This window comes from Molossus molossus, unplaced genomic scaffold (assembly GCF_014108415.1).
Source record: "Molossus molossus isolate mMolMol1 unplaced genomic scaffold, mMolMol1.p scaffold_m16_p_1, whole genome shotgun sequence".
In the NCBI taxonomy this organism is placed as follows: domain Eukaryota; kingdom Metazoa; phylum Chordata; class Mammalia; order Chiroptera; family Molossidae; genus Molossus; species Molossus molossus.
In genome coordinates, this window is record NW_023425344.1 from 131,696,018 (window position 1) to 131,723,869 (window position 27,852).

The window sequence follows — 27,852 nt, forward strand, 5'->3', positions numbered from 1 at the left end:
GGCATTTAAGTTGTTTTGAACTTTTAAGCAGTAATTTCCGATTACTACCACAACAGACTTGTAAAACTGCTTTATCAGGAGTAAATCATTTTAAGGTACATGTTAGACTGTCAAATTAATTTCTATAAAGTCTGCATCAATTTACACTTGAATCTGCACTATTTGCTCTCTTATAAACATTCAGTGCTAATTTAAAATATTTCCTGCTTACTAGAAAAAGAGATTAAATGCATTTTTCGATTATTTACTAGCCATTTGTATTATCTGTATCTTCTCTGAAATATCTGGTCAAGCTTATTGCTCTATATTCTATTAATTCATAGTGTCATTTTATTGGTTTGTGTAAATGTATTTATCTTATAAATATTTTCAAACTTGCTTGTTTAACTTCCTTGCACAGTCTACCTGTAATATTTTCTTTGGAGTACAGATATCAATTGTTATGTAGTCAAGTCGACTGACCTGGTATTTGTGATTTCAACAGCTGTTTCTGTATTTTGAAAGTCCTTTTCAATTCAACTTGAATTATGTATTCACCTATGTTTTCATGCTTTTAATTTTATTAAAATTAATTATGTAATTAATTAGAACTTACTTTGTGTTTAGTGTGAAGTGAGAAGAAAAATATGTTCCCTCCCCCACCCACAACAACCGGTTTTTCCAAGACCATTTTATTAAATAACTCTTCCTTTTCTCACTATCATGTGATACTTAAATGATTATATAATACATAGACAAACATTTTATATATACTAGGTTTTATTTTTGACTATAAACTTGGTACTCTATGTATTATTGATTCTTCATGTATGTAATTTAAGAAAATCTTAGCTCTCTAGTTTTTTTTGCCATGAAAGAGAAGCACTGTAGAGATTAGCAAACCAATGGCATCATGAAGTGAGATCAGCATCCCTTCCTGAGGGACAAACTGGAGAACACTGGCTATACAAAGTAGCATCTCAGAGCTGCAGAGCCAGGGATGGGGGTGGAAAGAATAGACCTGAATGTGTCACTCTCTCCCAAGGTCAAGTTGAATATCTGATGCTCCCAACAATGAGTGAGTAATCAAGGGAAAGCTAAGTCATGTCTGACATACTGTTTCATATGAAATATATATGCCATACATTTAAAATTACATATATTAAAATAACCTAAATAGAATGTCTGTTACATAAATACATAGAGTGGGAATCCTAACCATTCAAGGTCCAGCTCTGCCCTAATGTTCCTTCCTAAGAGCAGCTGTGCCCATTCTGTTTAAACATGTCTCATTCAGTCCTTTACCAAACAAACTTTTACTGAGGACCTCGGACAGCAGACAGGTCCTGTGCCAAGGCCCCGAGGGTGTAAAGAGAAAGACACAGTTCCTGCTCTTGAGGGGTCCCGGGTTAGGGGGAGAAATGACTAGTCATCCATTACCCTACAGTGTGCCACTTGTGATAGCAGAAGACCACTCCTGTGAGGCAGGACAGAGCTGACACGAATGTGTTGTTGAAGTTTTTAACAAATAGGTATAATAATAAACAATTACATCTACACAATTCACTTTCGTGGAGTATCCCTCTTTCCAATACCATTAGATAAGAAGGTTCTGTGGAACAGCTGGAGCAGCCTGCCTAGGACCTGACGATGGCCACCAGGGCATGCTCACCGATGTGGGGGCTGGCCGGGTCTGTGGCTCGCATATATCTGGGTGTGTCTTCCTCCAGCAGCCGGTGAGTCACTAACCCTGTGCAACTCTGCAAGAGGATGGGCTGGGTGTCCGTTTCAATTCCTTCTAAGCGCCTGGCAATTCTTTCTTTTCTGTGCAAGACACCAAAAAAGTAAGCAATGGAAATCAATTCTAAGGGAGAACTGAATACTGCTTTGCCAAACGCTTCTACTTGCAAATTACATACAATATATAACTTACCTTTTCATTTCTAAAAATTCTTTCTTCTTTGGTTCAAAGATTTGTCTTAATTCTGCAACTAAAACAAAAGAATAAAAAGATAGTCCAGCATTTATTGAACTCCTATTTCTGCTCTTGGCTTCCTGTGTGACAGTGACACAAATCTGATACAGTCCCTGATTTCCTGGAGGCTGTCTTCTAGTGAGGAGGGCAGGTGCCAAATGAGGGGCGCGCGCACGCGCACACACACACACACACACACACACACACAGGGCACAGGTCGGGCTAAGAAGTAATGCCCTGAGAGTAAGGGACAAAGTGATAAGAGTAAGTTGCATTTCATCCAGGGGAGTCAGGAGAGGCCTAACCAGTAAGATCTCTCTAGCAAGCAGAAATCTCAGTAACTATTTTTAACTGTTATTAGATTTAGAAAATATTTTCAGCCTTACATTGACAATTGCAACAGTAGAGGCTAACACTAAGCCACTCCTCACACACCCATCAGCAAACTGCAGCAGCAGGACACGACACTCCTGTTTCACCCCATCATTCATCCTGTGACTCTCTGGAACCACCTGCTTGTGTTTCCAGGGGTACCTGATGTAGCATGTCGATTAACACAGTTCTTTAGCCTCTCCCACAGATTTCACTGGAAGGAAGCATTAACACGTTTCCTTGCTATAATTTAGGTGCATGATGGACAAAGTAATTACTGTAATTTTCCTAGCAACACTGGATGACCCGATAAATGTTCTGCTGATGGTGAAAGGGTTAATGTGATACTGATTACTAGGATGTTACTAAGATGCCAAACAGTTGTTTCTTTGGAGAAATGACCCAATTTTGTGGAGAATAAAGGTCTCTCTTCTGGCCTACTCCTAAGTCACAGGAATTCATGAGGGCTCATCTGAGTGGCTTCTATTGAGGACCCAGGAAGAGATGGGAGAGAGGAGTCACTGACCACCCTGGGTCCACAAACGTTTTTAAAGGCCAAGTTAATTTTCAACTGCTTCAATTTCTACTTATGTTTTTCTTTTTTTTAAAGATGTCATTTTTTGTAATGAGTCAAAGCCACACACACACAAACATACACGCGTGTGTGGCTTTCATTTGCTCTTTGATTGTGTTCAGAGATACAAGCCTTGTTTTTTATTTATTTTAAAATAATAGCCACCTTAAAATTTAAGTTAGATGGAAGATTGTTGGCTTCAAAAGAGTTTCTGTTTCACTTGGCCTTCTCAGTGACCGGAGCAGCCGGAGGCAGAGGTGCGCCGGCCCTGCAGTGCCAGTCGTGTTCCCACTGAAAAGACGGGGTATAATAATGGTGCGTTGGCCCCGCTGCCTTTTGGGGAAGGTTGGCTAATAATAGCTTCCCAGTTAATGAATTAGCTCTAGTGAGATTATGGTGATAAAATTTTAATGGCTGGCAGCACATATTTTGAAAACATCTTCAAGGATGATATAAGCCAAAGGAGTACCAATTACGTATGTAAATCCCCAAAGTGGAGAATGGAGCTGTATTTTTTAGAAGACTGATCGAGAAGCTACTGAAACCAGATTCCAAATGCTCTGAAAGGTATGCCTGAGCCCAAGCCTCAAAACCACAGCTGAGAAATCGAGGGTGGTTACAAGGTTGAGCAGCATAACGACACGCACATGACACTCCCCTCTTCTCCCCTCAAACTATTTCAACTGGGTGTGTTATGTCTCCCCAGATTCATATGTTGAAACCCTGACACCCAAAGTGATGGTATTAGGAGGTGGAACCTTTGGGAAGTGACTAGACTCTGGCCTCATGATGAGAATGAGGCTCTTATAGAGAGGCCCCACAGAGCTCCCTTCCCCTGCCCCTATGGGAGGACGCAACCGAAAGTTGGCTGTCTGCAACCCCGAAGAGGGTCCCCGTCAGATCCTGACCATGCAGGCCCCCAATGTACACTGCCAGCCTCCAGAACTGTGAGGGGTAAAATGTTGCGGTTTATGGGCCAGCCAGTTGATGGTATTTTGTTACAGAAATGAAATGGGTATGACAGGGTAAGGAGACAATATTAATATACACAGGGTGGCATATAACTTCCACTGGGAAAAATTAAGTCATACTATTTTTGGCCTAATTTAAGACTGTGAAAATCACTTCCATGTCATTAATTTTTGAATTTTTCCATGAAAATTATGCAACTAAAGAAAAAAAAGTGACTTTAGCAGTACAGCGAAAAAGCTAAGCAACAAGTTGCTTGCTAACATTCTTTTTTCCCATACTCTAGAATAAAAGATCTACTAACTGTGAGACTGTGCAAAGGTCCCACCCACAACAAAACTGCTTTTCCCACTGCTGTTACCACCCTGTTTCAGTATTCTATAAGGACTAAGATAATATGAGTAGGGGGCAAGCTGAATGATAATCAGAATATAGTTCATCACAGAAACTGAGCCCCAAGAAGTCCGGGGCAGTGAGAAGCAGGAGTGGGACAGGGTGGGTAAGCCAAGCTGTCCTCCTGTCCATGGGATCTCTGTGCTTTCTGAGCAAAACAGGCTGGGCCACCTACCAGGGAACACTGTCCCCTGTTAACCATTTGCTGCTGGGTATAAGAAGTCTCAGGACAGCATTCAGCAGACATACAGGTGCACCTCATCAGGGTCATCAGGGTCACAAACTCACAGAAGGCTGGCTTTGGAGCAGATCACAGGTCACTATGGGGGTGCTCGTGGCCTTCCGAATGGCCACTTTCTTTGTTGTAAGCCTTGCTCTGCAGGAGTAGCCCTGGCCCTCCGACTAAATGCCAAATCATCCCCAGCTGCTGTAACACAGAAATGTTCCCCTGTGTTTCCAAAGCCCTCCTTGAAATGATACTGTCCTGTACTGAGAATCACTGATGCCAGCACAGAGAGTTCCAGTGGGCAGTCTGTTCCCTAGATTATACCTTAGGGGATGCCAGGGACAGACACCACTAGCCCCTTACTGCACTCTTCTCAGTCAAGCCTAGATTCAAACTCAAAACATTTTCAAGCCTAAAATCTCACGGTCCTCTCTGATCACATACTGAGAAATACAATTAGGTAATAAATCAAACTATACTTTAATATATCAATGAGCTTATTGATTCTTAGTTTAAATCTATAGTAAATATTTTAGAAAAATAAAAAAATTCTTCTGGCAAATAAATTACCCTTTAGTCTATTCTTTCTTACAAATATATTTTTAATTATCAAGATTTGCCTCATTCCTATAGATATGAGGTTAGAGGAGAAAGAAATTATGTGAAAGACAAAAAGAAGTAATAGACTAGATTCTCAAGTTTGGCTTTCTTTCCCCAAGTCTATAATTTAAAAGTAAAATCAGTAAAATGACATGTAATATAATACTCTAGTATATCTATCCTGTGGAAAAAGATCTCAGTTTTATAAAAGAGACTGATGCTTTATTTGAATTGGATGTGTGTACTTTTATCATCCCTTTCCAGGAAAAAAAAAAAAGCTCATTTGGGTACTTGTAGTCCTCATTAGGTCCTCTCACTGAAATCTGGTCAGTTTTATCATAAAGCATTGAAAAAAAAGCAACACTATGAAATCATACAAGTCCCCCTTGCCGCAGAAACCTGCAGCCGTCAGTCCACTGTTCCATTCATAGTCACCACCTACGGTTCTTCCACAGCCATCTTCTCATTAACGGTGCATCACAGTTTATTACTTTTCATCATCTACCCAAAGAAATTTTCTTTCCTTTAAAATTTCCAGCTCTGGTTGGATGGCTCAGTTGGTTGGATGTTATTTCTTACAACAAAAAGTTGCAGGTTCACTTCCTGGCCTGGGTACACATGGGAGAAAACCCATCGTGTTTCTCTCTCATGTTGATGCTTCTCTCTCCCCATCCCCCCACCCTCCTAGCACTCTAAAAATCAACAGAAACATATCCTCAGGAGAGGATTAAATTTTTTATATAATTTCAGACTCACAGAAAAGTTAAGAGACATCCTTCATAATATGTTAACATTTTGCTACATTTGGTTTATTTTTATCCTTTTTTCTCTCTTCATAAATACATTTGTGTGTATGTGTATAAAACACATGCATACATATTTACATATTAATTTTTGTGAACCATGTAGGGGTGACTTGCGGCATGATGTCCCTGTATCTCTAAATTATTTGCTGTACGTTTTCTAAAAATAAAGAATAAGAATGTTTTTAAAATTAGATTACACAGCCATAATTCAACAGATTGTATGCTGTGTCATAATGTATATAATTCATAAATAACTCAGGAAATGGCAATAGTGATTAACAGTAAACCAGATATAAACAAGCATAGCTGATCTAACTTCTGTTGTAATAAATTTTCTACTTTGCTTTCAAGGATATTAAGGCTTTGACAGGTACTATGTCATGAAAGACAATAAAGGACTGTATAATTGTTCCAAATTAAATAAAACTGAATGCAACATGACTCTGAATTTTGTTTTGCTATAGCAGACACTATGGGGACAAATGGCAATATTTGAATATGATTTGTATATTAGACAATAGTTTTGTAGCGATGTTAATTTCCTGATTTTAGTTATTGTATTATGGTTAAAGAATGTCCCTGTTTTTTGGAAATATATGGTGAAGTATTTAAGGATAAAGAAACATAATGTCTGAAAGTCTCAAAGAGAAATGATAATACAACATTATTGTTTGAGGGGGATAAAAAGACTTTGACATGTACTAACTATCCTTTTATTATTATTATTTTTTCTTTATTGAGTTTAGAGAGAGAGGACTGGAGAGGGAGAGAGAGATAAAAACAGTGATGAGAGAGAACACTGACTGGCTGCCTCCTGCATGCCTCTCACTGGGGATTGGGCCCACAATCTGTGTCCGGACCAGGAATTGAACTGGCAACCTCTTTTTTTTTTTTTTTATCTTCACCCGAGGACATTTTTCCATTTTTCTGTTTAGATAGAGTAGGAGGGAGAGAGAAAAAGAGAGAGAAACATCAACGTGAAAGGGACAGATTGAGTGGTTGCCACCCGCACGACCCAACCAGGGCTGGGGACAAATTGCAACCGAGGTATGTGCCCTTAGTGGGTCTCTCAGGACCCCAGGCTGATGCTCTAACCACTGAGCCAAACCGGCCAGGGCTGAACCGGCAACCTCTTGGTGCATGGGTCGATGCTCCATCACTGAGCCACACCAGATGGGCTAAACTATACCTTTATTATATCCACTTTTTAGTCTGTTGCTCTTGTTTGAGCAGTATATATTCTATATTTTTAGTAATTTCTGATGGAAATTTGTTATTTTCCAAGTAAGACAATTTGAGGGTATTTGACATCAGGGCTATACTACTTTATAAAATTAATTATCTGCCTAGTTTGCTTTGTAACAATATTTGACATCAATATTCAGGCCTGCCAGATGCTTTTCTTGGAAAACATAATTTCTTTCATTAGCTCTGAGAAACGGGCTTTCTGGCAAAGTTATTGCTGAGTTCAGTCCTCCAAACCTGAGTAATAGAATCTTCCAAAGAAACACAGGGGCTGGGGGACAGCGGAGCAACTGCAGAGGACTGCCAAGGACATGTCCCCTCACCTGCATTTCACAGCTGAAGAGCACAGGCCGGACCCACAGTGCTCTGAAGGCTGACCCTCCTCTGCCCCAGGGGTAAGCACTTTAATTTTACACTTGGATGAAAGCCACTAATGTAAAGACAAGCAGCTTATAAAATAAGTAATTACAAAATTAGAGGGATAAGGGAGAGGCGATGGCTAAGAAGTGTGGGGTTTCCCTTTGGGGTGGCAAAAACGTTCTAAAAGGGACTGTGGGATAGATAGACAACCCTGTGAGTGCCACTGAAACAGTCTCCTTGAAATGAATGGACTGAACGGTACATAACACATATCTCAGTAAAGCTGCTGAAAACACAGAGTAACGTATCTGGTCCATTTCATAATTCCTAAATACAAAATCTATGTTAACATTATCTTCACATAGGTAAAGATATTTAATCCCTTGATTGCCTGTTTGTGACACAAAGCTAAAGGAAGTCCCTGAGAGGAAAATCAATGATCAATTTAATGCTCAATTTCACAGAAGCAAAAATCCCTCACTAAATGAAGAGAAAGAAACTTCTACAAAACACAAAACTCTGCCTTTAAAAGTCATAATCAATTCCTATTTTTAATGGTATATTGCCAAGAGATGTTAGAATCTTTAACATACCTGTTAGGATGGAGAAATGGAAACCTTTCTGTAATACGTGGGTCTTTCCAAACATGCCAGCCCACATCGTAAAGGATGAAAAATGACTGTGAGATTTAGGTGAGATCCAGGGAGGCAGGGCTCTGGTACTTTTTAAGCATCTTTTAGAGATCTTGTTAATTTAGAAATTCAAATCTAGTTTATATATAAAGTTATCATCTTTGATGTGTGGAAATTATGTTTTTACTACCAATTATGATAAAATTTCTAATAAAACTGGTTTCTAATAAAACACATAATAAGCTTATGTGTTTTTAATTTTAGTATATATAACGTTACAAGTTGTTGAACCTTTAGGAACTTAGCATCTTATATTGTTTTTAATTTGTCTAATCCTAAAATTGTCTATGGTAATTTTTTGAAACAGAATTGGGGTCGAGGGGAAGCGGGAGCCTTCATACTGGTGAAAAAGGCTTTGCCTCATCCATCAAATCTTCTGAACTCTGTCAAAAATCAATTTGTTCATTCTTCTACTTTGTTCTGATCATCTTCATAGATTTTAAATTGGGCTCAGATTAAATGGAGTTTCTCTGTCTTCACAAAGTCTTTGAAATTGAAGGACCTTTTCATTCCACACCTGGTCCACACACCCATCCAGGTAGCGATCCCCCACTGCCTCTGTCCTACCTTGAGTACTGGCCGTGTGACCTTCCTTGTACATTTTTTTTTTATCCTCACTTGAGGACGTTTTTCTATTTTTGCTCAGAGGAGGGAGAGACAGGAAGAGAGAGAGAGAGAAACACCGACGTGAAAGGAACACATCGAGTGGCCGCCTCCCGCACAACCCCAACCGGGGCCGGGGACAAACTGCAACCAAGGTATGTGCCCTTAACGGGAACCGAACCCGGGTCTCTCGGGACTGCGGGTCGACGCTCTGGCCACTGAGCCAAACCGGCCAGGGCCTTCCTTGCACATTTAATGAGGAGAGCAGATGAGATCACAATGTAGTCCATTTCCCTCTCAGGTCTACGAATTAGCAGAATTTTCTTTCTCATATGAAATTTCAGCCACCTCCTTGTAATTCTACACATTATTCTTATTTTTGGCCTCTGGAGCAACATAGAATAAGCCTATATTTTAGCTGACAGGTTAGTAAGTACTTGACGAAATGGCCCATTTACGTTTCCTCCACCAGGCCAAACCCCTGGGTCCTTCAGATACCATCTTCACCAGACGGTGTCTAGGCATCGCCCCACTCTGTTCCTTAGAAGGCACCTTGATTTGTAAGTGGGCCTTTTATTTTACTTTTTATTTTTATTTTTTGGTTAATCCTCACCTGAGATTTTTTTTTTTTGAGAGTGGAAGGGAAGGAGAGAGGGAGGAAGGGGAAAAAGTGAGAGGGAGGGAGGGAGGCAGGCAGAGGATGTAGAGAGAGAGAGAGAAACACACTGATGCGAGAGAGACACAATTGATGGTTGCCTCTTGCTCACACCCCAACCGGGCCAAGGATTGAAACTGAAACCCACGTAGGTGCCCTTGACTGGGGATCGAACCTGCAAGACTTTGGTCTAAACATTGAGCCACACCAGCCAGGGCAGTCAGTGGGTCTTTTAAACTTTCAGTTTCTACTAAAATAATATTTTTTTCTGGTTTAATATATTTGGGCTTTATCTCGTGTGTTTTGTTTTTTTTTTTTCAGAGCAGAAAAACAATTTGACCTTGTACCCAACCTGTTTCTTCTGAAGTAAGGGTTACACAGCTCATTCGGGATAAAGACAGTTTGTGAGCTGGTTCTACCCAGTGCTAGTGTTACAGTGGGTAGAGACAAAAATCAGGTAATGTTCATCTCATTTCACAGGCAAAACTAGAGGTCCTCGACTGACAGCAGGTGAAAATACTTTACTGCACGTGCATCTTTACCAATGAAAATACGAATTCACCAGACGTGAGCGCCTACTTGGGGAAGAAAAGAGAAGATGAAGAGACAGCCTGCCTTTGTGGCGCAGCGTGTAGCCGGTGGAGAGCTATAAGACGCTGAGTGTAACCGACAACACGAAACGTCAAGAGGCTGGGGGGAGGGGGCTGTGAATGGAAAAGAAATGGGCATGTGAGCAGAACTCCCCACCCTTGGAGATGGTGGAGGCCAGGAGAGGGGAGGTAAGGTTGATTCTAGGAACCCTCTCACACCCTCCCCACCCAGCCTACAGAGAAAACTCGAGGATGCCTAAAATGCAAGGGAAAAAACACCTAGAAAGGTGAGGATTAAAAATGCAAAAAGAAAGGTCCTTTAATTGAGGTTAATCTTGGATGAGGCAGAAAGGAACACAAAAGAGAATATACACCAGAGGTTAAAGAGTTCTCAGAGAAAACCAGATAACATATAGTTACGTGCTCAGGACACTGGCCAACTATTCAGAAGATGCCTTACCTTTAGGAAATGCAGTTAAAAGCTTCTCCTTGGTTCTTCTGCAGTTAGCAAGCTGTTCTTTATCTTCACGCAAAAACTTTTTCTGAAAGCTAAAAAGTTCTCCATCAATAAAGTGTTTAAAGTCAATTTAAATCAGGATATATGATACCAAGTAAAAAAAATTGTAGAATATAAAAATTATGCTAGTGTTATATAGATTATAGGTAAAAAGTTTTATTTTGTGAATTAACTGGTGACTTTTTTCATTTACTTATAGTTATGATTTTTTTGTACAACTGAATAATTTCCTTCGCAAAGGCAGGAGATGTGGCTGGGTGCTGACGCGTCCTTCAGTCCCTCAGACTGACCACCTCGTCCAGACCCCCGCTAGCTGTTTCAGATTAGATCAACAGCTGTACTTTCTGTTACACTTTCTTCCTCAGAAAACCAACAACTTGTCTAGGTGATTCACATGCTTTCTTGTTCTGAAATTATATTAAACTAACAAATGCCTTCCAAAAACCAGGAAATCAAAGCATTGTGAATAGGTTTAAAGCCTCAGGAAAATGTGTCTGGAAGAAAAAGAGAGGAAATGAAAGTGGCGAAGAATAAAGGGATGGGGCGCTTAGCATGTCCTTTCCTCCTGTGCTAAGCATAGCCCTTGTATTATCTTAGTTATCTTCACAAGATGCTATGAGGTAGGAGCTAAGTGCTGCCTACCCTCCTCCCACCCCCAAGAGCACTAGCTTTGTTTGCATTATTAGCTGGTAGTGTAAACACACCCACCAGGGCCAATTTTCAGGCCACCCACTGGACTCACAGAGCTCAAAACTGGAAGAGAGGTGCACATGTTTGTGATGGGCACTGTAAGCTGGCCCCAGCACACCACAGGAATTAATATCATCCTTGGTTTACAGAACAGGAAATTGGTAAATGACTTGCCCAAGAACACATGTTTGGCATGAAGAGTCCGAGATACAAATCTAGCTCCAGTTCTAACACTATATGCAGTTGCGGCCCCAAGACTAGACTGTTGTATGTACAACTCTATGGTCTTCCACTGGAACGCACTTGGAGTTGGACAAGACAGAGCTACTGCCTTGCAATAAAAGAACAAACCTAGAAAAACAGAAAACTAATATTCCCCAATAATATGATCACCTCCAGAGAGGTGAACAATCAGCCTGAAAACACATTCAACGCAAAGATGACCTTCCCCATGTATGGGTCCTGCATTTGTGTGTCTGCCCTACAGAGTACACTCAGAGGCCCAAGAGTAGACTGAGAGGGTGCTGCACATACTGCCTAAGTGGGACACATGGGTAATTTATGTCTCATATGGAAATTAAATGTCAAGGAACTTGCACACATTCCACAGTACGGCACACCGTCCCATCTCCTAGAACCAAGTTCATCTGAAGCCTCAGTTATTGTTTATGAATGTGGTATGGCTTACAGTCACAGAGGAGTGCCATGTATTCATATTACTTAATATATAAGTCTTGAGAATAAAAAGTGTTTATAAACCACAGTCCAGATGGCTTAGAAAGATCCTAGGTTTAGGTCAGGTACTTAGAATTAGCACTGTCTTCTAAACTAAATTGTGATGCAGTAACGACCCCTTTCAGTGTTGTAGTACAAACCAAACAAATTAATTAACTGCAGAATGTGCCCTACTTAAGGAAGGACGTGCTATTTTAATTGATTAACTGATTATTTAAATATCTTCATAAAAAAAAAAAAAAATGATGCATTCCGTAAAATATTCAGCTTCTTAAGCCATTGACTTTGGGGTACAAATATTATCTCAAATAAACATTTGTATGTTTTTATTTCTCTCCCTTTTTTTCTGCTTATCAAAAAGCTCAATAAAGCCACTAATGAAGACTAATCACCCCCAAGTTAAACCTCTTGCTGAACTTTTGCACAGTTGAATTCACAAGTCATCACCCAACATCCCTGGCTCCATATGCACTTACTTTCTTGAAACAAGCTACAAATAGTATCAGCACCAAAAAAGGGCAGCCCTGGCCAGTTTGGCTCAGCGGTTAGAATGTCAGCCCATGGACCAATGAGTCACAGGTTTGATTCCCATCAAGGGAATGTACCTCGGGTGTGGTTTGTCCCAGCCCTGGTCAGGCTCATGTGGGAGGCAACCAGTCGATGTGTCCCTCTCACATCAATGTCTCTTTCTCTCTCTCTCCCTCCCACTCTATCTGAAGATAAGTAGAAAAAGATCCTTGGGATTCTTGGGTGAGGATTAGAAAATCAATCAATCAATCAATCAATCAATCAATCAATAAAATAAAATAAAAGTATAGCCTTTCATAGTTGGTCGAAAACCAGTGGAACACCAAAGTGCTATTAGGAACATCTCTCATCCGTCTTTAACATGGTTTACTGTAAATGCTGGATCTTTCACCTGAATTCCCTGTTCTCCAGCCCCTCCTTCCATTCTGGCTGAGTCCTCTCCTGGTCGGGGCCTCAGTTTCAGGTCGTTTCCCCAAGGAAGAGCCCGCTACCCGGTGCCTGTCCCACCCGGCGCCGAGTCTACATTATGCTCCTCTGTTACTCTCTCAGATTATATTCTGTTTTCCTATTTGTAGAGCATATTACAAGTGTCTTATTTTTATTAAAATCAATAAATATATGTTGAATGAATGAAATAATGAATGACTACAATAAAATGCTCTCAACATGTGCTGCAACTTACTGTGCAGTATTTTATGTATACACTTTATACACTGTTGATGTCATAGGAACACGCTGAATTTTAAATATTGAGAATAATTAGAAGGGCATATATTTAATAACATCAGTTTTAAGCTGCCTTTTTTCCTCCCTTCCTTTCTTTCTTTATTTCCTTCTTTCATCTTTAGAATATGTGATTGGGAAAACATCTCTCCTTATCACCTTTGCTCACTTTGCACACATGAATGAAAACATAGTATACGTGCATAGGTTTATACAGTTATCTATTTTTAAATCTCAGTCTTGAAGGAAACCTTTTATTATTGGAATCCATGTGGCTGTCTCTACATTTTGCTCTTGCTTTTCTTACCTCTTATTCCCACTAAATGACTGATAACTTCGGAGGAAGCATTGAGCAGATAGGAAGAACAAAGAGGGTGGGCTAAAGGTGTGGCTTGGACTCACGTCACAAAAGCTGTGACCAAGAGAAGACCCCTCAAGTCAATATGAAACCAGGTTTTGAAAAAATTCATGTTTCTTCCCTGGACTTTCTATACCCGAGGGCATAGTCTGCAGTGAAAATACAGGCAAGACATGCTGGTAAAGAATTCTGGACCGTTTGAGAATGGTACTTCCTTCCGATAGCACAAATGTCCAAAAGAGCCCCGACATCACCCTCCTCCCCTTTTTCTGAGTCAGGGGCACCCGAGCGGCGTGACTGCAGGGCCCACTGCAGACTCACAGGATCACTGCAAGCGCGGAGCCGGACGCAGGGCCGTGCGCCTCCTCAGGCACCTCCGGGCAAGGGGGCTCATCCAGCAGCCTCTGCAGGCCTCGGGGGGCCGCCCGAGCTCAACCCCATAGTCCCATTCAGTATGAAACCATCTTCCCATACATAACTAAAGTACATTCTAGCTTTAATTTTTTTGAATTACAATTTTAAAAGTTTTTAATATTAAGAGGTGCCTTTTCTATTTATCTATTTTTCATGTCCTCTGAAAGAGTGCTCATTCTTTATGACTAAGTTTTATTAGTCTAGCCCCTTTTCTCTGCTTCAATAATCTAAGAAGAGATTGGCCCCAGCTTCCATGATAAGTTTTTTAATGTGTCCCATTAACCTACTTAAATATCCAGCAGTAGCAACAAGAGGAAATATTATTAAAGTGAGAGCAGAACATTTTGGTGTTATTGCTTTGTATCTTTCACGAAGTGTGGGGTCTACTGTTACAATGACTAGTCAGCACCCACACTGCTAAAGGCTCCCCTACATTCTGTTTACTCTCTTACTGAAGTTTAAATGACAAGGTATGGGATCTAAAGTCCATTACCTAGTTTCGCCTCTGGTGTCTGGCTGACTCAATTTCTCTGAAGGAGGCAGGTTCTTGACTCTCCAGCCCATTTTACACTTAGCCCATGGAAAGAGGCCATGATTTTCATAAGTACACGTGAAATCATACTCACAGTGTTAGAGCAGCCTGTCCCTCTGAGCCTCTCTCCACGGAAGTGACCTTGATACTGTCTGCTTTCCCTATCCTTGGACAAGCAATATCTTCCTGACTCCCTTTCCATTTATCCTTTTTCGTAGTCACTATCAGAGCTAAAACAATCTGCTGGGATATATTGGGACTAAAGCTGCTATGGTCTGAATGTTTGTGTTCACCCAAATTCATATAGTCCCCAAAGGTGACTATATTAGGAGGTGGAACTTTGGGAAGATGACCAGGTCATGAGGATGGAGCCCTCATGAATAAGATTAGTGTTCCTATGAGACCCAGCGACCTCCCTAGACTATTCTGCCAAGTGAGGATAGAAGAAGTCAGCCATCTGCAACCTGGAGGGCAGCCCTCAGCCCACCGTCTGGCACACTGGTCTCAGACTTCCAGCCTGCAGGACCATAAGGAGTAAATTTCTGTTATTTGTAAGCTACCCAGTGTATGGTGCTTTGTTATAGAAGCCTGAATAAACTAAATTATAAGCCTTAGATCCTGTTAAAAACATGGCAAAAATGGGGAATATGGGAAATTGTGTCAAGCACTAGAAAAGTAAGATTTCATGAATCAAATAAAACAACCTTCCTGATGACCCTGGCTCATTACTGCTCTAGTTTACCTGATACTAAAATGTGGATGGCATTCAGCAAGGCTATCCCCTCTTGTGTGTTCACAAGGTCAATCCTGCCATTTTCAAATGCAGAGCCAGGCTTAGCCTGATGAGGACAGAAGTCAGACAAGTGTTTATGGCAATGCTATTGAAATGCAAGCCCTTTTTAGTGAAGAAATAATGTCACACATAAACATAGGAATAAGAACATCTGAGTGAAGTTAGAGGTAGATCAATTTGATTCCTTCTGGTATAAGGAAGTATAGGTTGAGATTCATGCCTGTGTGTAAGGGATAATAACTTTGTGCCTCCACTTGAAAATCTCAAAATGTATTAGGAACAATAACCTAAGCAGCATCTGAGATATAGCTATCTTGTTTGGCACGAACTTTAACTTTTACATTATATCAATGATGATGCACACCATAGAGTATTAGCACATTAGGTAAGTCAAATGAGTACCCATAATACCCTCTAGTCAAGGGAACTGAAGTGCAGAAAAGTTAAGAGAGCAACATCAAGTCACGTGGACAGATGATGGATGGATGAGCAGAGAGGGGCAAGGAAGTAAGGAAGAAAGAAGAGAGACAGGGAAAAGGAACAGGACTAAACCCTTTCTCAAAATAATCAAAAGCTCCCTTACTTGATGGACAGATTGATGAAGGACATCTCATGCTTAGAAGGAGGTGTGAGAAAAAAAAAGATAGCAGCTCTTTACAAATATGCAATTACTGAGACAGCAGCATCCTGTTCTACAAGTAGTTCCCAGAAACAGTATTAAATACATAAAAATAATCTTTGCTGGCTGAATGTAATTTTAAGTTAGCCAGCTTAATATATTTTAACAAATGAAACACTGTAAAGAAAACATGTTAACAAACACTTAAATGCATAAATTAGAAATTTAGGAGATAATTTTAAAAATGACTACAAATCTTCAAAACAAAACTTTGAGCAAAGACCACTTTACCTTGGAACTTTTCTTTCATGTGGGAATCCAATAAACCTTAAGTTTTTCTTGTTGAAATCTAAGGAGAAAGAAATAATGTAACATTGAAATAGCTACACAATAAGTTAAAACAAACAAACAAACAAACAATGGAAAAGAAAAGTCTTCAAACTCCTTTTGAATCTGTAATTTAAGAAAAAAGGAAACTATTAACCAGACAGGAATAATGAGTTAAAAAAAAATGACACCTTCTAATAATCAAATTCAACAATATACATTTTACATGGGCAAGATTTTCTGGTTTTCTCTGGTGAAAGAAAATCAACGTAATCTATGGGTAAAAAAAAATTATGACAGTGCATTAATATTATTTAAATTCATATAGCTAAAAGAATAATCAAAAGCAATTAAATATTGAATAATATAGTTATTAACTCATATCAGGAGAAAAAATTTTGGCCAAGGTAACCAGAAATCTTGAAAGTCATTACAGTCTGATATATCCAAGATGCTTTTAAAGGCTGCATGGGGTGGGCATGGTCAGGAGCTGATGAAGAGCAGGGAACGCTTTAGCTGTGTTTTTACTGCCTTCAATTAAACTTAAAAAATAACATGTCAAATAAACCTCTTATTTATTTTTGAAGACAAAATAGATATTATGTAAAGCCAGTTGGGAACAATCCTATACAGCAAAAACATACATTCAATAAACTAGTTAATCAAAACCAGGCGCAGACAAATTTATAACAAGTCTAATGACAAGTAATCTGTTTTACAGCTTTTGGCATAGCAACCATTTGTCCACCAAGAAAACCACAAGTGGCCACTTTCAGAAACCTTCCCCTATGGAAGTGCCTTTTACTGGTTAATATCTGGGGTCAGAAGCCCGAGGAAAAGGTGGTACAAAATACACCACATGCTGACATGTCATTATCCATCAGAGTATATCCAGAATCCTGGAATCTGGAAAGTCTAACCAACTAGAAGAATACAATGAAATAAAAAAATACTTCCAAATAAACACCTAGGCTTTTCTCCTAGTTATACAAATATATTATTATATATTTTTAAAAATGAGAACTCAGCTCAAAAGCTATCAAATATTATAGAAGAAAATTCCTAAAGCTGAGGCCTGAACTGGTCCAATCACTTCCTATTAGTGTATTTGTGCTAGAAAATACATTTACATACAATGGCTGAATTTCAAGTGTGACATTCAAAATGACCTCAGCATTTCATTGTTGTCCAGTCAGTGAACTGAATCTGTGATACCACTTCAGTGGTTAAATGGAGAGCACATATTTCCCTCTGTGCTGGAAGAGAAGCCACTAAAAAGACAACATTTTGTTCCAAACTGTTTCACATGAAGATTTAATAAAAGGACACTCACGGCTGTCTACTGGAAATAATTTAATATATAGCATTTGGTTTAGAAAAATATTTTAGTGAAAGTTCAGAACTTGATCCAAAGTTTGGGCATTCCAATTGAATTGGCCTTTTTTCCTACATAAGGCATTAGTGGTTTAGCAATATCTTTACATTATAACAGAAAAAAAAAATCACATTTTTTAGCAATCCCAAGATAAGCAAATTTAAACTCAATTAGATATTTAAAGCGTCCTTTGAGAAAACTGCATAACTAACTGGATGCAGGGGAATACAAGGTAAAATGGACGATACAAGGCATTTGTTATGTTATAAAATATACACAGAAGTGCATTTTCAATTTCTCTTGCCTTACCTTGTTTCTCAGAGAACTTGAAAGCTCCCAAATAGCTGGAAAACCCTGAGCTGCTGATCATGGTTACACATAGAAAGTTCAGTAACACAGCCTGCTGTCTACAGCTAATTCTCAACCAGCCACAGCCTGGGGCCGGTCTAAGCAGCACTGGGATGAGATTTCCGCAGCACAGGTCTAGAGCAATCTGGCACTCTATCCTTGAGAGTATAGTAAAGGCAAAGCAAGAAGCTGCTGGCTGGAAGCTCTAAGCCCGCAAACAGCCTGCAAGCAGAAATGAGGCCTGCGGATGCTGGAGCAGACTGGCTCCAGTCATGGGCACTGATGATGTTACCACTTTGTTTCCGACCAAAGCACAGCACGTGCTTCAGCTAAGCAGACAATGCTGCACCCTAGCCATCATCGGGGGAGTCCGAACAACTCCTCTGCTTCCTACAAATAGACAAGCACAAACAAACAAACAAACAAACAAAACCATACAGAGTCTCTCGATGTCCTGGGAGGAAGGGAGACCTAACTGTTCCCAGGCTTCTCTGGGGCTGCTTTGCTGGGTTAAATAAAATATTTTACCTAACAGGGAGCCAAAACCCCATAGTTAAGATTTATCAACAACATATGAGTGAAATTGTGGGAAAAAGAAAAAGCAGATATTACTAAAGTTTCAAAAATTTTAATTTGAGACAGAAGCTCTTAAATTAAGCATTATCTATTTGACTCCCCCTGTTTATTTTATTATCATCTCTTAAAAATACTTAATTTTTTTTTCCTTTTGTATCCTCACCCAAGGACATTTTTCCATTTTTTTTTTTTCAGATAGAGTGGGAGGGGGAGAAGGGGAGAGAGAGAGAGAGAGACATTGATGTGAAAGGGACACATCGAGTAGCTGCCACCCGCATGACCCCAACCAGGGCCGGGGACAAACTGCAACTAATGTACATGCCCTTAGTGGAAACCAAACCCTGGTCTCTCTGGACTGCAGGCCGATGCTCCAACCTCTGAGCCAAACCAGCGAGGGCAAGAATACTTAATTTTTTAAGAGCAGGTTTAAGTTTATTACAAGATTGAGGAGGAGGTACAGAGATCTCTCATATGGCCTCCTGACCTCACAGACATCACTCACCAGAATGGCACATAGTTTATGAAAAGTGAACCTGCATCGGCATACTCACAGTCCAATGTACCTAACGGTACCTTGGTGTTGTGCTTTCTATGGGTATGGACAAATATATAATAACATGTATCCACCATTATAATATCACACAGACTGTGTCCAATACCCTAAACATCCTCTGTGCGCTGCCTTCATCTAACTACCCTCCCCTGGCAACCAGTGATCTTTTTAGTACTTCATCATTTTCTTTTCCAGAATGTCAAATAGTTAGAATCATACAGTATGCAGCCTTTCAGATTGGCCTCTTTCACTCAGTGATATGCACTTAAGGTTCCTCCATGTCTTTTCATGGCTTGGTAGCTTATTTCTTTTTAGTGCTGAATAATACTCCATTGACTGGATATACCACAGTTTATTTATCCATTCACCTATTGAAGAGCATCTTGGTTGTTTCCAGATTTTGGCAATTATGAATAAAACTACTATAAATACTCATACATAGGTTTTTCTGTAGCTAGACATTTTCAACTTCTTTGGGTATCGAGGAGTGCAGCTGCTGGGTCAGAGAGCAGAGTATGTTTCCTTGTGTAAGGAGCTGCCACACCATCTTCCAAAGCGCTGTGCATTTGCATCCCCACCAGCAGCGATTGACAGTTCTCTGCTCCACATCCTCTCCAGCACTTGGTGATGTCAGTGTTTTGAATGTTTGCTATTTGAATGTGTGTGCATAGTATCTCATCTTTTCATGTGCTCATTTGTTATCTGTGTATCTTCTTGGGTGAAGTGTCTGTTCAGGTCTTTGGCCCATTTGAATTGGGTTGTTTGTTTTCTTACTATTGAATTTAAGAGTTCTTTGTATATTTTGAATGACAGTGCTTTAACAGATATGTCTTTTGCAAATATTTTCCCCAGTCTGTGGCTTTTTTAATTCTCTTGATATTGTCTTTTGCAGAACAGAATATAATTTTAATAAAGTTCAGTTTATCAATTCTTTCTCTCTTGAATCATGACTTTGGTGTTATACCTAAAAAGTTAGCGCCAAACCCAGGGTTCTCTAGGCTTTCTCCTGTGTCATCTCTAGGACTTTAATGTATTTGTGTTTTATATTCAGGTTTATGATACATTTTGAGTTAATTGTTGTGAAAGGTATAAGGCCTGGTCTAGACTAATTTCTCTGATGGATGTCTGGTTGTTCCAGCACCATTTGTTGAAAAGACGATCTTTGCTCTATTGCATTACTTGTGGGTTTGTGCGCTGGGAAGCCACGACTCCTGTGTGGGTTTGAATGTCTCCCCAAACTGGGGGGCAGCAGTCTGACCTGTGTCCTTCCCTCCCTATGGACTCAAGAAGAATTGTTGATTTTTCAATTTGTTTAGCTTTTTACTTCTTGTTAGGATGGAGCAGTGACTTCCAAGCTCCTTCCATGCAGAACCAGAAACCCTAGAATCTCCCATTTATTTTGTATTTTATTTTTAAAGATTTTTAAATTGATTTTTAGAGAGACAGAAAGGAGACGGAGAGGAAGAGAGAAACATCAATGTGAGAGTGAAACATCAATTGGCTGCCTCCTGCCCACCCCCTATTGAGGATCAAGCCTGAGACCCGGGCATGTGCCCTGACCAGGGAGGGAACTTGTGACCTTTCTGTGCATGGGATGATGTCCAACCAACTGAGCCATACCAGCTAGGGCCCTCTGTTTATTTTTAATTGCAACCTGTAGCTGGTGGGCCCAAGCACTGATAATGCAGTTCCAAGAAAAATATGCAGTAATTAGACACCAACTCTTTTACTGCTGAAAGGGACATTAACAAGAAAGTAGGAAAACTGACTCATTAACAAGACGAGAAAACATAGAACTAGAGAAGTAACTTGCTCATGGGTAGTCACCTGGTTAGTGGTGCAGCTGTAGGACCTTGCCCTCATACCCTTCACTGAGAGGCAGGGACCCTGAGTATGTCCGTTTTTGTATTTTTAGTATTGAACACTAGTTGGTGCACAGCAGGCCTTCAGTGAATGTTTGCTGAATGACTATATAAACTAATGAAATAATATTCTCTAAACACTAGAGATCATACTACAAAACAATTTTCATTGATTTTATATTCTACTGTCAAACTTGAACTGATTTCTAAACTATAAACAAACAACTTGAAAAGGAAGAATCGTATGCCAAATTAATTAAGACACATCAACACAGTCTACACATCAGTGTTGGCCACACAGGCCAGTGGTGGCATTTGTATTTTCTCTGTACTGCTGATTACTCTAACTCTTTTTTTTCTTTTTCTTTTCATTAATCCTCACCTGAGGATATTTTTTCCATTGATTTTTAGAGCAGAAGGGTGTGGGGGGAGAGACAGAGAAACATCAATGTGAGAGAGACAATCGATTGATTGCCTCCCACACAACCTTGACAGGGCCGGGGATCAAACTTGCAACCCAGGTAACATGCCCTTGACCAGGAATCAAACCTGCGACACTTCGGTCCTGGGTCGATGTTCTAACTGCTGAGCCAAACCAGGGCAATTACTCCAACTCTTATAAAGTAAGAAAAAATATAGTAAACAAGGCAGTTACAAAAAAACTCAGCAAGGAAAAACTTAAGTGCTGTGGGTATCTGTAGTGGAAACTTTATTGAGAGGTCACAGCTAAGTAGGAACAAAAGGGAAAAGGGAGGTGTTGGAAGAGGAGGGAAGGGAGAAAACAGTGGCAGTAACCGACTCTGGACATGAATAATTTGGTGGGATGAAATAATAGTCTCTTAAGTAATCCTTTATAAAAAACATAGTATCACTTGTTCATCACAATTTGTGTTCCTAAAAACTACACTGCTCAGAGAATTAGAATTATCCTGTTTATTTTGAATTACTAAGGAATAACCCTAATTTAAAACTTTTTATTTATTTCTGTGAGAGAGAGAGAGCGAGAGCGAGAGCGAGAGCGAGAGAGAGAGAGAGAGAGAGAGATTTGTTGTTCCACTTAACTTATGCATTCATTGGTTACTTCTTGTATGTGCCCTGACCAGGGATTGATTCCACAACCATGGCATATCACAACAATGCTCTAACCAACTGAGCTACCCAGCCAGGGCCTAGATTAAATTTTTAAGATGAAATTCCAGTACAGAATAAAAAGAATTTGCATATTCTTTTTCAGTTGGCAATGGGATTTTACTAGAACTACTTGCCTTACCCGTCAACAATGACACAAATTAGACAGATTAAAATATGGCCTGATTTTTGAAAAAAAAAAAAAAAAACCCACAAGATTTTTTCTAAACTATGAATACACGATCTAATGCATCTCATCCACATGAAACCAAGTTAAGAATGTAAAAAAATTCTCCATTTTATATGTAGAATGTACCCATGACATTTTTTCATTCACTCCTCAGTAATTATAAATAATGATGATGATTATATAACAACTATTTTTATTATTGTTATTATTATTATTTTAGGCTAGCTCATCCACACAAGGGCACTACAAACCAGGCAAATATTTCTCGACACCATTCTGCGGGTTAACGTATTTTATTTGTCTGGAGAGAAAATTCTAATTTATAGATGTGATTTTCTTAAATTTCAGGGAGAAGACATCTTAATGTAAAACTGTGAGGGTGCTGTATTCCCTTTCCGACAACATCACTTAACTACCAGCTGAGCATGAGGAAGAGAAATGTACACAACTCTCTGCCACTCTTTCTACTCAGAACACCAACCTTTTCCATTTTCAAAGCACTAGAGTCTCCAAAGTGGGATCACTGGGAGTCAAGCCTTGGTAAATCCAAAACCTTGGACTCTGGGAAAATTGGAGCTAAAGGGGCCTTTCTGATCACCTGTTATTTCTTTTGCCAAATCTTAGCAAAATCACATAGGTATGACGTGCCAGACTGAAAATCCACATTCTCTCACTGTCCTCAGGACAAATGCCACACTCCTTATCAGCCTGGACACAAAATAACAGGGTCACTGCTGTAAACTTGTCCTGGATTGAAGTCAAAGGATCTCTCAGATCTATAGCTCATTGCTAAGGGGCCAGTCTCACCCCAGAAGGAGGAGTCAGACGAAGTTGCTGGTTGCTTTTTACAAATCTCACATGATTTCTCAGTCTGTTTTTGGTTCCACAAATGTTTCTCAAGCCAAAGCGGATTCCAAACATGAAAAGTAGGGCATATCTGAGACCCCAAGGCAAAGACAGAAGTCAGTGTGCGGGTGTGGGAGTATGTCACACAAACAACTGATCACTCTGTGATTCTTCCTTCTCTTCCCAGGGCTCCCGCTTGATTGAGAAGGACAAGGATGGATGTTACTAGAAGAGTGTATGAAACAGTGACACAGTAATTCTACTTCTGGAAACGTTCCCAAGGAAATTACTACGAAGGAGTACACGAACATTTACCACAGTTTGGTTTATAACCATATAAAACTGGAACCAGCCTATATAGGAGGACAGTCCAAGAGAATAGATAAATGAATTACACAAGAGAATCAGGTTGGAAGTAATTAGTGATTTGGAAAATGTTTCATGATATGTTATATTAGAGTTACACACAAACACCTTATCAGAAAGACAGCAAACAGACCAAAACATTCTTGTAACTCAGAGATAGTTCTGTTTGTTTTTCCTTCTCTTTTCCAAAGTTTCCATAATTAGCATGAATTACTTCTATAGTACTTACCCAAACAATTAAGTACAAATAAAGACGAAGGCAATAGGTCCTCTTGAAATACAACGGCTTAGACTTGGGCTAAAAATCTAGGTGAAAATCATGCTCATAAATGCAATTGTTTCTATAGACCTAAGCACATCAACCTGCCTATTTCTTCCACATGCATTTCTTGGCTATAAATTATGTTGATCCAGACAATTAGCAACGTCCTAATAACACACAACACAGTGCTTCTCAAAGTCTACCCCAGGTGGGCCATGATCACATGGCAGAGCCGGGATTGATGCCCCTGCCAACCGCACTGAATCCGCTGTTGAGCTCCTCGATACCTTTTCTTCTCTCTCGGTGCTTCTCTATTGCCAATCAAACTTTTCCTACTCAACAAATGTCATTGTCTCCTACCTAAAAAATTATAAAAACTCATGGGGCAGCACCTGAGATACACTTCTGGGGCATTCCTAGCACAGTGCCTGGCTCAGAACAGGGACTATAAATACTGGGTGAAGGAGAGAATAAATAAATCAAGTAAGCAGACAAGCAATGCAATTGCCTTTACTTTTCCTCATTCTTAGACCCTTTCTCATCCACAGACAATCCCTTTAGTTTAATTTTTTTAAAATTACAGTTTACATTTTCACAAGCCAATTCTATTTCTACAAGAGGTGTCATAAAGAAAAGTATTACCATTCCTTCCTTAAATTGCGACTCCTACTACAGTCTTATCTTTACTAAAATGTGAAGCAATAATGTGTAACATAAATATCTGTGTGTGGGGAGAAAATGTTAGATTTGCCAGGGACATGATGGAATTGAAAAGACAGGGAAGATGATCCTGTAGTCCAACCATGATCAATGTTGATATGAGTCCAGGTAAAAAGGATCACCTCCTAAATTGCCAAGGTCAAAAACTAAGGGGTCAGATGACACAGGACCAAGATGTTACACCCTTGGGGATGGTGCAGCGCACTGCCCAACTGTGGCTCAGGGTTACACAAAGGTGACACTGAGAAGCCAGTCCTGTCAATTGTTCCAGCTGACAACACGCCTCCCCCCCCCCCACCCCAGGGCAAATGTGCTCTGGAGTCATTATCATGGAAGAGAAAATGGAAATAAAGCCAATAAAAAGGGAAGCAACCCAGAGCCCCAACTGGCATCTCGCCATTTTCCAGCGCACCTGGTGTGATGATGTAAAGAACAGGTAAGACTTACCACCAGGGATGGGCATGATGCTAAGTGCTCTGGGCGTTAAACTTGTTCAATCTCTACAAAGCCTGCAGGAGACCCTATCACTGTCGTCTTGTGCAGGTGAGACTCAGCCGGGTGTGACCTAGGAGAAACTCTCAAGCCTAGAGTGACCACTTGAGATGTTTCCTAAGGGAAGAAAACATCTTTCCCTGATCAGCCAAAATAAAATCAAAGATGTAAATATGCAGGTGAGGACACAATTAAATGAGAGAAAGGATGTGGAAGCACTCTGATCTAATCCACACGTGGACCCAATACAGAGAGATACAGGCTCCCAGGCACATGGCACAGCCCTGCCGAGGATGTGTGAGGTCATTTGGTGTCTCCTGATTGTGCTCCCTGAATAGCACCTGAATCTCTCCCAGTCCACAGGAAAATGGGCTGAAACGGAAGTGGGCAACACCGGGCAGGGTGAGTTATTAGTTTATTTCTAAAATTAAGAAGAGCCACAGAACAATTTTAATGAAATCTACTATAAGCTACTAAAAACAATGGATGGCTAGGCTGGAATTCCAAAGTGAAGAATATATTTTTATAGCCTGGTAAAGAACTACTTTGTATGCTAGAAGCAGCTGCAAATGGTATTCTCATTTTCTTTGGCAGGTTTTACTTATTCAGACGCTTAATCTGGGGCAGAACTGCCTGACACGAGGTAATCCCACCAGTGGGGAGCCACCAAGTCCCTTTCGTTTCCCTTTTATCACATGCTCATTATTCAGACAGTCCAGATTCCTCATTCTAAAGGAAGTCTCTGCTGTGTGCACTGTCAAATGCTTTGGAATTCTGGTTAGTGGTAACCCTTAAGACAAGTCTGCAAATAAAATCTTGTGTTGCATCACTACATGAGGTAATTTGAAGCAGGCCATGCACATGGAGATGAAAGGGCGGAAGCATTTTCAGTGAGCAATGCTACAGCTCATGGGCCTGTCTTTGTCGGATGTACTGGAAGGACCTGCCAGCCGTGCTATCTTCAACACCCGTTTTAAAGAAAAGGCTGATTGCATTCCCCTAAAAGCCTTATTGTTATCTTGAAAATAAATGTTCAAATAAGCAATGTTAAAATTTGTAGTAAAAATTATCTCTAATCATTTTAACTTCGGTGATTTTGAATCTATAACTAATGATTCTTGGTGAAAATAATCCAGGTAATTTATGGGAAGAGAGGCTGGTCAATTGCTTCTCAGAGCAAGAAAAGAAAAACAAATGTTAGTTCCATGTGTATAATGTACACAGAAATATACATAAATGGAATACTATTCAGCCTTAAAAAGGAATGAAATACTGACACATGCTGTAATACCCACACACATCGTGTCCTGAAACAATGATCTGACAAATCAACATACACTTAGGTGTTTGCTGCACAGAATCCGAAGCTGAATGCTGGACCATCATAAGCACAGAACGTTGTGTCTTTAGAGCTGCAGGTACCCAACGCCCCCTCACTGAGGGGGAACCTGGTCAGCGGGAAGGGGGCCAACACAATTAAAATTATCCAGGAAGGTCTGAGAAGGCTCCTGCCAACTCCAATCATTTGATACTTGCTATTTGATGGTTTTCACAGGAACTGTAAGCTAGGGAATACTGAATCATCAGATAGAAAAATTTTTATGAGTCTAAAAATCCAGATGGTAGACAAGTAAATATATAAAATGACTTGATACCTGGTAGCTGTTCTAGAGTTTACTTGGATGATTTGAAGGAAAGAGCTTTGAATAATATCCTTTATGGATTTCCTTCTTCACAAAAGGGCAACTTAATAAAAACAACAATGGCAACCTCAGTAACAGTAACAATATGATAACCCAGGGAATGTTCAGCAACTTGCCATTCCCAGCGTCTAAAGTTTCCACGGGTTACGTTAACTAGTACCTAAGACCTCACTAGAGTCTCAGCACTGGTTCCCAGTGCATCACTGATTGATCAGAGGTGGAGAGGAAGGTCAGTGAGGTTTGCTGTGTTCATGCCAGCTTTTCGGATGGGAGATAAGCACCGAGAAAGCAGAGTGTGTACCCACAGACTGGCTGGCATGTGGAAATTATGACAAAGAAGTTGAAGACATACTCTGTTCTGATGGTGGAAATGACTAGAGATAGGTTGATACTTATGAGTAGATTTAACATCTGATGTAAGGGCAATGATATCAAACTTTGTGCCCCTTGAGTCACATGGGGTACATGTTAAAAATGAAGGTGTCCCCTAGCTTGTGTGGCTCAGTGGATTGAGCATTGTTCCATGGACTGAGAGGTCCCAGTTCAATTCCCGGTCAGGGCACATGGCCAGGTTTTGGGCTCGATCCCCAGTAGAGGTCATGCAGGAGGCAGTTGATCAATGCTTCTCTTTCATAGAAGTTTCTCTCTCTCTCTAAAAAATCAATGAAAACATATTTTAAAACATTTTTTTTTTTTAAATGAGGGTCTCCCTATCCCAGGTGACTATGAAATGCTCCACAGTTCAAAACCATTCATGATATTATGTCCATGATGAAGGAGATAAATTCAATCAGGTGGAAAGTTTGATAAAGGAAGCCTTCTTGGAGGAGGTGACTGGAGAACCCAGCTGTGAATGGAGAGGACAGGGTTGGACATGCCAGGAGGAAGAGGTGACATGAGCATGAGAAATGGAATGAGAACGATGCTTAAAGGAGATGTGATCTTAAATGGTGGGGACATTCAGAGGGAGCTGAGAGGGACCAGGACATGCCATTCAGAGGTGTGAAGGAGGCGCTGGAGAGCCTCCCTGAGAGGGAACATTCATCTGCCTTGAAGAAACATGGAAGCCATCACTGAAACCCAAGCAGAAAAAGAAATCCCAGATTCACTTCCCACCCTGACACCAAGCTGAAATACACCACTGCTACATGATCCT

General features: G+C 40.2%; 1 protein-coding gene across 2 annotated transcripts in view; it reads right to left on the minus strand.

Annotated features, from left to right (window-relative positions):
* The window catches only part of SVIL (supervillin), a 241,688-nt gene that overhangs the window by 79,414 nt on the left and 134,422 nt on the right, over positions 1-27,852 (minus strand). For both annotated transcript variants that reach the window (XM_036252906.1, XM_036252902.1), the window contains 4 exons: positions 16,240-16,297; positions 10,500-10,588; positions 1,913-1,970; positions 1,652-1,803 (listed from right to left, as the gene is read on the minus strand). In XM_036252906.1, the coding sequence (XP_036108799.1) occupies positions 1,652-1,803; positions 1,913-1,970; positions 10,500-10,588; positions 16,240-16,297 (357 nt within the window). The remainder of the gene's footprint in view (positions 1-1,651; positions 1,804-1,912; positions 1,971-10,499; positions 10,589-16,239; positions 16,298-27,852) is intronic.